Here is a 9,813-nt window from a genome sequence, read left to right on the forward strand (position 1 = left end):
TAATAGATAATAATCAAATTGAAATTAATCTTTAAGATTCTATAAAAACTTTACTTAAGAAAAAACATAGTTAAGAGGTTTTAGAATTTCATAAATATATATTTTATTATAAAATAATGATTATTTTGCCAGGAATTACTCCAGTAAAATAAAAGAAAACAGGTTTTAGAATTTTATAAATATATAACTTATTTTAAATTTATGATTATTTTACCAGGAATTAGCCCAGTAAAATAAAAGAAAACAGACATATTGTTTATGTCATTTCATATTGACAGCCTAACAGTGTAATTTATTTTGAATAGTTTGATAGAAACCAATTATTTAATTATGTGAAAGTTTATATTTATTTTGTGGTATTTATACTAGTTCATTTATTTCTATGGAATTTATTTCATTATGTTTTACATTTTAAATATTGAAGGATGCTATTTAGTAATTAAAAGAACTAGTTGAATAATAATAATTTAGTCGATTTACCTCAATGGGTTAGTTCTTCCTAGAAAATTGAACTATATGGAGTAATAAGGTTTTAGCTTGTTTTATGCGCCCTAACATGTACCATACATAAATTTTATTCCTATAATTATAGCATTATAATTATTCTGTTTAGTAATATATCAAAAAAAGTGTTAGCCTTTGTTCCTACTGGAATGGATGATAGGGCTGGCCTTGTCTTCTGTTACATGACTGTATGACAAAGTTTTATCTGAGCTTAAAACAATCTATCTTTGAAAAGAGCAATGTCATTGCGAACGCCCTTCTAATTTTGACTGACAAAACATTGGTAACAAGTTTGTTTGCATGTATTTTTAAAACAAATTATCCAAATTATACAATTTTGAGTATTTGTTGCTCTATTTAGATGGGTACCATTTCGTACCACTACCGCTTTGGCAGACAAATGCAAATTAATTGCTGAGGGAAAGTATTTTAAGGATACATGACTACAGTTTGTCTTCGATAAAGAGGGAAAAAAAATTTCAGAAATTAATAGATTAAAATGGGTTTGATTCCATCTAAATGCACTAATTTTGATCGATGGGTATCTACTAATAAACTAATTATGGATTTCCATTAATTCTGGTATTGGTTGTCATACAATGTAACATTTTAGATTTTTATTTATTTGATATATACATTTTATTTTATATGATCATGGTACCAATTTACTGTTGGATCAATAAATGTCTGTACCTTAAAATATCTGAAAACAAATTGCTTCATGATTTTTTTTTGGTATACTTCGAGTTTGAACTGAACTCTTTAAATTCATTGAGGTTTTCTTAAATAGTTAATAGTAATATTCTTTATACTCAAACACATTTTTAATTTTTTTATAAATGATCTGAAGGTTATTTTTATAGTGTCTTGGAGATACTTCATAAATTATATTTTTATTTATATTTGGCAGTTTTGTATTTTTCATCAAAATAATTTTATATTTTTTCATTTGTTTCGGTATTTTAATTGCTAAACTACCTGAGGGCAATTTATCAAGCTCTCATGACATTTGGTTTTCAGTGGCTCTCAGGTTCGGAGTGGGCGTTGCTTTAGTAGTTGTTGCTCATGTAGTTCTTGTAAAGAAGTGGAACAGTTGGGGTGCGTAATATTAAAATATTATGCCTGTGCACTGTGTATAAACATGCCTTTCGAGTCCCATAAGTGTATTGTTCATATATTTTTGAGATATTTTAGATTTACCATTCTAACTTCCTTTGCATTTCTCTCACACTAATTTACTCGTATTTAGAATTACTGAAGATGTGTTGTTCTTGATTCACATTTTTATTGTTTACATTTTGTTTTGTTCTATTAACAAGTGAGCTAACAAAAAGCTTGAGTTTATTTTTTTTTAGTTTAGTTTAGTTTGATTGCTCATAAAGAAATTTCTGTAAAGGTTTCAATAGTGCTTTCTAATCCTTATAATATACCTGATCCTGAAATATATGATTACCTTTGTTAACATTAGATTTTTGCACGTCATTTAAAAAAAAAATGTTTTTTCAACTGAGATTTCCCTGTTATTTTTTTTATTTTATTTCTTTATGAAGATAAAGAATGATTAGTTTCTAGATTTAAGAAAATTGTACATGTATTCATATTTTTTGTTTAGTTACATAGAAACAAGAAATATGGCAATTGTTCTCTCTTGATTGACATGTTTTAATTTCTACTATGGGTTTAAAATATTGATTTAAATAAAATTAGGAGCACAAATAAGTTTCCGCAATCATGTTTTGTTGAAATTGTCTGATGGAAAACATAATATCATAAGTTTGATTATCTGGTAACAACATAACCTTAAAGTAACTGACTCTGTATCAGGATCATATAATTTTATTTTTTTGTGCAAAAATGTCGTCATTTAAAGGAACTTTTGATATACTTTTTTAATTTGAAGAAATCAGCAGCTGAGGCACATTGAGCTTGTAGAAGTGAGAGAAGTTGTCGTGAGTGGTTTCTAAAGATTAAAATCGGTGAGTTTGAGGTGGAAGTATAACGTCACGGGAACTATTACTAGAACTCTCTAACACAATGAGATTAGGTGAGCACTCAAGGAAAGACATGCTCATTACTTCTCCAGACACAACAAAATTCTTCTTCATGTTAATGCTCATCCATAGGTTTCAGTCAAAACGTATTTGGAAACACCTGATTGTGAAGTCCTACTCCACCTGTTCTATGTATCAGACATTGCTCTTTCTATCTGATATGGTCTGTCTAAGCAGGTTTTGACTTAACCAGTTTACCAAAATTTGGGTCAATTTGTGGATAGCCTTGAAAGATAAAGAGTTTTGAACTTGAACTATTCATTCTGTTTACACTATTAATGTATCCATAACGTTAGTTATTTTCTAATCATTCTATACATCCTTTATTCATTGCTAAATTAGTAAAAAAGTAGCTAAATGAGGCAGGAACATTTAAGTCTTATGTCATTTCATATCACAGAAGAATACTAAATAGACTTCTAAAATTAACATCTTCTGTTAATTATAGTTTGATTTATTGCCTTTAACTTAAATTTGACAAAAAAAAAAAAAGAAAAGAGTTCTTATGGGAAGTTCTTCTTATCTTAAAGAGTTCTTCTTGTATTAAGAGAATAGGGACGTGACGGCCGTGTGGGTTGGGACGTAGGTCCCAGTGCGCTCGGTTTGGAACATTGTGGGTTCGATTCCCACCTGGGGCAGTTAATTTTTATTTTTCAGCGATTCCAAGAAATGAATCTTGACATCAGTATGCGCCGGCAACTTAGGTAGCTGCCAGATTTTGGCAAAAAAACCACTAAATACCAATATCAATACCAATATCTTAAAGAGTTCTTCTTGAACACTGCAAGAAAGATGGAAACTAGTAATATAGAAAATGATAGTAGTAAAAATAGAGGGACACAATACTTTGAATAAAATTTAATATACCGTTCTTTCAAAATAAATTCCTAAGTTTTGTTAGAAAATGGCAGAAACTTTGTACCCCTAAAATTTTGTTGCTATCACCTATTTTTAAGGTGAATTTTAGTTGTTTGTTCTTCCAAACTAATGAAAAGGTTTCGATGTTTGAGAATTGAGAGTAGTGAGTGACTAAAGTAACAAGAGATTTAAATATTATCCACAAGCAGATTGTACAAAATAAGATGTCCGATAACTACATAATTTAGTAAAACTACAAGTACTTTTTGTTGTTATCAATTTTATCAGATTCCGCCCAATAATTACACTTCTGCATGTGTAAACAAACATATTTTACACAGCTATATTTCAAAAAACCAGAATTGGTCCAAATTTGGAGGAACTAATTTCGTTTATGTTAAAATGGAGTATATTTAAACTGATTATGAAACATAGTTAACTTATTCCAATTTTAGAATGTCGAGCAGTGATGTCAAAACTTAATGATTGTTGTTTAACTTTCACCTTTTATTTACCATTGAGTTTTCAGTTGACTTTCAGGTAGATCAGGTTTGGTGATATGATAATAATTATTATTATATTTTATTTTATGATGTCTTATCGTTTTGTGATATGTTACAATTTATTACTTCAGTTTACAGTCCAGACATCTCATCACATTTACATATTATACTACTACAATTTTTATTAAAATAACTGTTGTTTGCATTTGTACTAATTAGCGAATGTACCTTTTGGACAAAATATTTAAGGTTTGAGGAATAGTATTTAGTTAAAGGATAGTAAGTAATTACAACTGTTTTATCTAATTTATTCACAGCTGGTGGAGATGACGAGGTTAGCCCTTCTATAGAAAGTATTGGGGTTCCATCAGAGCAATATCAGCCAATTACTGAAACACCAGTTGTTGTGTCTGCCCCAGTTAAAACTGAAAGCGTTCCACCTGTTAAGCCACCTCCTCAACCTGAACCTGAGCCTCCTAAGTTTGCAGGTTAATATAAAACTTTTAGTATTAGATTTTGTAATATCTTTCTTTAAATTTATATGAAAAAAAAAAAGAAAAATCTTGGATGAAAAAAAAATTTGTGTTTGGTTGGTTTATTATCAATTTCATTATCTGGATTCTCAGTTATCGTTATGGCTTCTAAAAGTTTTCTTCTAAAACTATTATTTTCTCTATACGGTATTTTAGCATTATGCCCCTTTCCTACATGGTGTTTGAACATATTTCTTTTAAATTTATCTCTGGTTTTAACTAAGCAAATAGCTTTATTTTAAATTAATTTTTTTAACAGCTTTTTTGATGAAAAAATTAATGTTTTTCTCAGTGACATAACTCCAACTAATATGGATCCTGGTATAAATTGAGTAACAAGTAAAAAAAAAAAAAAAAAAAGATAATGGATAGAAATCAAAGAATAAATAAAGTTAAAATAATAGGATACAAAATATAAATGGGCTCCTTTAAATTTAAATTTAAACCTGAATTATACTTTTAATTTCGATAATCCTTCAGTTCTTGCTACTGTCCCCAACCATAAAAAACGCCGCATCTCGGGGTCCATTCTCATAAATTTAACGGAGAATTCCGTCAATCATAAAGTTGATAAAGACTGTATCTCCCTGACATACCGATACATTTTGAACCTTATAATATAAAACCCTCAAAATGCTTCTTTTCTCAAAGTTCTGAATTTCAGAAGCCCACTTTCCTGTCATGGTTTTTATTCTGGTTTTATTTTCTAAATTCTCACCCCATAGTTAATTTAATTATATTGTATCTTACTATCCTTCCTTTTTCTTTTATATTTATGTATCTTAATTTTAATTTATATTGATGTGTTACCTCCTACCTATACTACTTATATAGTATACTTACATAAACTACTTTCTTATTAATTTTTCTATTATATAATTTACATACCTCTGTATCCCTATTCATTTGGTATATTGTCTTTCTTTATCATTTATATTTATTGTATCCCATTATTTTAACTTTATTTCTTCTTTGTTTTCTATCCTAGTACATTTTATTATCTTTTTTTTTTTTGGCTAAATTTCCTTCTCCCCCTCTATTATGTATATTATCATTTATTATCTTTATATTGTTTATACCTAATTTTATATTATCGTTTATTCTAATTTTAATATTTTCTACACTGTTTACTTTAAAATTATTTTCAAATGTGATGTACTCAATTGCCATCCCCACTCCTCCCAATACAAACAGTTCACTCTGACTTTGACTTCTGTCAAAACTGGTATGAATTCTGTCTTGTTCACTTTCTTCCTTTATTCTTAATTTTATTCTTATCCCCCTTTCTTTTTATATATCTTCTTTATATCTGTTACTATTTCCGTTTTCATTTATTTTTTATAACCTTTTATTTTTCTTATTTAATTTTTATGTTTCATTGTATACCCTTGTAATTTTCCATTTAATTGTTTACTTATTTTAAGTGTTTGTATCTTTTTTTAGCCCTTACGAAGCCCTGCAACGTGGGGTGAAACATTGGCTCAAATAAAAATAGTTATTACTATTTGAGTTTCATTTGACCGCACCAGGACCATATCCTACATTTATTAATACACACGGTCAATCAGCAATTTTCCATAATAAAATTGTTTTTAATAAATCTAGATTTCTAGTTAAACTTATGGATCGTTTTACTTTCAGATGAAGCCACCATTGAAGAAGTGTCTGCCGATGAAGAGTCTCCGGTAGAAGAAGGCTCCCCTGTGGAGGAAGAAGAAGAAGAAGAGGAAGAGGAAGAGCAGGAAGATGAAGATTTAGAAATTGACCAACAAAAATTCCGTGATCTTTTGGCAAAATATGGACAAGAAACACCAGAGAGTACTGATGAAGAGAGGGTTGATGTAATTTGATTTCATCTATTCCAACTTTAATCATTTTAAAATTTTGGGAGTGCCTTTTATTTGAATGGTTGATATTCATAGTGACTTGATAGCTGAAAACATAGGCTAATCATGGTGGTGTAGATGGCTGAAATCATCTATTCAGATTTTCACTATCCATCTAAAGAAAGTTCCCAACCTAAACTAAAAATTAGTCAATTGTCTTAATAAAAACAAAAAATTGAAGACTTTACAAAGATGATAACTTTCTTGTGAAATCTGATAAAAACTATGTTGATCAGACACAGCATATTTTTTATGTTCATTAGTATTTGTATGAGCTCTCGCAGAGTGGCTAAAGAGTCTGAAGATAGATAAAAAAAAAAAAATAGCTCATAAAAAAATATTAAATTATAAATAAAGATAAGAAAATAAATTGTTACCAATGAAATACTGGACAAAAAATATAAACCAAATATAAGCTTCTATTTCTATTTTAAAATAAATGAAACTGTATATACAAATAAGTTAGTAAAATAAAGAATATCCAGTAAACAAAAAAAATCTCCTTAATATACAGTAAAATAATGAAATATTGAAATAAATAAAACTGATTTGATGAATGATAGTTAATATAACTCAAGCTAATGTTTTAAAAGAAAACTTATTACTTATAAATTATTAAAAAAATTGTATATAACTTTAAAATTTCGTGGTTTGCTTTTTGTGGTGTTGTATGTTGATTGAAGATCAGTGATGGTTCAAATTGCAAGGGCGAGCAGTAGCTTGTAGGCAGCTCGATGTCTATTGGAGAGCAGAGCACTCTACCTACACAAAACTGCAAAGTGAGCAGTGTTAGGTACATGACAACCATCAACAGTAGTCTCTAGCAGAGTGACCAATGTTGCAGCTGTTGTACTTAGATGTGTACAATGTTCGGCTAATACAAGGCGTACAAAAGTAGGAACTTCCACATAATTAGGAGTACATTGCAGTAATATTCTTATTAACAAAAATTAACACTTTGAGCATTAACAAGTTTATTTCAATCCGAACATCAGATGAAATTCTCATTAATATTTAAAAAATGACATGGCCACTTCCTTATATGAATTTTGATTTAATTTGTCCTGAGCTTTATTGATTCACCTCATAACTACATTTTACAACGATTAGAGGTTTATTGATTCACCTTATTACTACACACTATAGCTATATTCCACAATGTGCACTCATAATTGTATTTAATATTATACATCTAAGGAAATTGCTGCCTGATACTAAATTAATTTTTTTTTTTTTTAGTAATATTGTTTTTGTTTCTTTTAAATTAGAATGTTTGTATTATCATTATTCCTAAACAAATGGTTACATTACAAAAAAAATCACCAATTCATGTTGTGAGGCCAAGGGCACATCGAGTACAATGCTGGTCTGCACAGTTTCTATGTCTTTTATTTTATTGAAGATTTTGCACATTTAGGAACAGCGCAGCACAGTATCATACAGTTTTCTCTTTTATTTCCCTGCCTGCTTTTATCTTACATTTTTTTATTACTTCATTACATAATGTGTATGTAATTTGTGGTCCACCAATATTGTTACAGTACTCTGAAGGGGATGAAAGCCCAGCTGACGATGAACGAGTAGAACACGAAGTAGTGAGTGAGGATGAAGCAGGAAGTGAAGATGACTTAAAAGAATGGACAGGTTAGGATTGTTTATTCCTAAATCACTTAAAATGCATCATATTTTTAAAGGTCTCTTGAAATTTACATAAATATTGGAGGGTGTAATTGATCTTAGAGATCAGGATTTCATATTTTTCATCATGTTAAGCAGTAGTTGTCGACCTGATTGGCTTATTTTTTATTTAATAAGTATAGCACTGAGATTTGAAGAGTGTATTGATTAATTTTTAAAATGAAGATTAATTTTGAAATGGGTTCATCTTTTATTTATTTTTTCTTGACAGGGATTAAGAAAAGTGATATCCAAGTCGAAACTGATTCTGAAGATGAAGAAGTCGAAGAGGAATCCGATGATGAGCCTCCCCCTCCTCCTCCCCAACCAAGTCGGAAGAAAGGTGGTCAGAGGGATATTGATGAGGTATGTTTCAGTTCTCTTCCACGAGTACAGTTTTTCTGTAAAATAATGGTTGGTTCATATCTCGATGTTTGAATATTTGAATAATACTCATTTTTTTTTTAATTTTGTCTCCAGTTTATTTACCAAACTAAACTTATCAATTAATAAGAAACTTACTGAAACTAATGGTTGATGTTATAAATTAATCTATTTACTAAAACTTTCTTTCAAAGCGTGAGGGTATACTGAAAAGCACTGCACACACGCTTGTAGAACAAAATCAGCTGCTGTAGCATGCTAGGTGTTACGTGAAAGAACCATTTTATATCCAAGTTTAAGCTCAATGAAGTCATACATTTTGTTTTGAGAAACCAAAGTATGGAGACGTGTTTAAGTAATATATCAACATGAGTGAAACAGCTTATTTTTTAATTTAATTTAAAGACAGCTAAAAAAATTAATTTTTAATTGCTAAACAAGTGACACCAACTGAAATACAGTGGCAACTCGAGTATGTCATATTAGAGACAGCATAACACCAATGATCCTAAAACTTAACAATGTGGCTATGCTAAACTTGAAGTTTGAACTACTTTTACACTCCCCTTACTCTCATGATCTTTCACCTTGTGATTCTTATTTCTTTCCTCTACTCAAGAGAGAACTCAAGGGTAAACATTATACCTTGGATGATGATGTGAAGGCAGCTATCAACTCCTTGATTCAAGAAAAGTCGAAACTTTTTCAGTGATTGAATGAAAAAACTTGTTACATGATGGGGGAAATGTGTTAGCCTTAATAGTCGCTATGGTGAATTATAAATATCTCATTTTGAAACTTAAGAAGTGTACTGTAATGTACTTATGTCCGGTCTTGCTCTTTATTTTCATATTTACATTTTTGCTAGACTATCTAAATATCTCTTCTCATAATCCCAGAAAATTTCATTAAAAGAGGCTTAGAAGTAGTAGGTGGCATTGGAGACACATATGAATAAGGACAGACAGAGATGTAACCTTGATCTGTAAAACATAAAACGGAAGTGAAAATTTTCAAAACTGGAGACAAAAATGTTTTTCATTTCCTGCATTAATACAAAGCTCTTCGGTACCTTCTCTTGTGACCTAGTGAAAGAAAAAATATTTTAATTATCTCTAATGATTTATTAATTGTTTTTTTATTGCTTTAATTATTAAAATTTAAATATATTTTAAATGAGGAGAAGATCATTGGGTAGCAGTCCGTGAAGAACACAAATAAGTTGAAACTTATTTATTAGTACCAACATTTTGGCCAGAATTTCAGGCCTGTATCAGGGTTAACAACAAAAACAAGATAACAACCATACTGATTAAATGGATTTATATATTGAAATTATATATATAGTCTACCGACAACAAAAAAATCTGCTTATAGTATTTTCGCTACATTTTTATTTAACCTAATTTGTAAATAT

General features: G+C 29.4%; 1 protein-coding gene across 1 annotated transcript in view; it reads left to right on the forward strand.

The window, feature by feature from the left end:
* LOC106680737 (probable serine/threonine-protein kinase kinX) overlaps positions 1-9,813 on the forward strand; it is a gene marked incomplete in the record, with an annotated part of 29,766 nt that overhangs the window by 11,431 nt on the left and 8,522 nt on the right. The window contains 5 exon segments of the mRNA XM_067049723.1: positions 1,525-1,602; positions 4,234-4,404; positions 6,091-6,290; positions 7,877-7,979; positions 8,245-8,378. Coding sequence (XP_066905824.1) covers positions 1,525-1,602; positions 4,234-4,404; positions 6,091-6,290; positions 7,877-7,979; positions 8,245-8,378 — 686 coding nt within the window.

This window comes from Halyomorpha halys, unplaced genomic scaffold, assembly GCF_000696795.3.
Source record: "Halyomorpha halys isolate HHAL.00 unplaced genomic scaffold, Hhal_1.1 Scaffold284.1, whole genome shotgun sequence".
Lineage (NCBI taxonomy): Eukaryota > Metazoa > Arthropoda > Insecta > Hemiptera > Pentatomidae > Halyomorpha > Halyomorpha halys.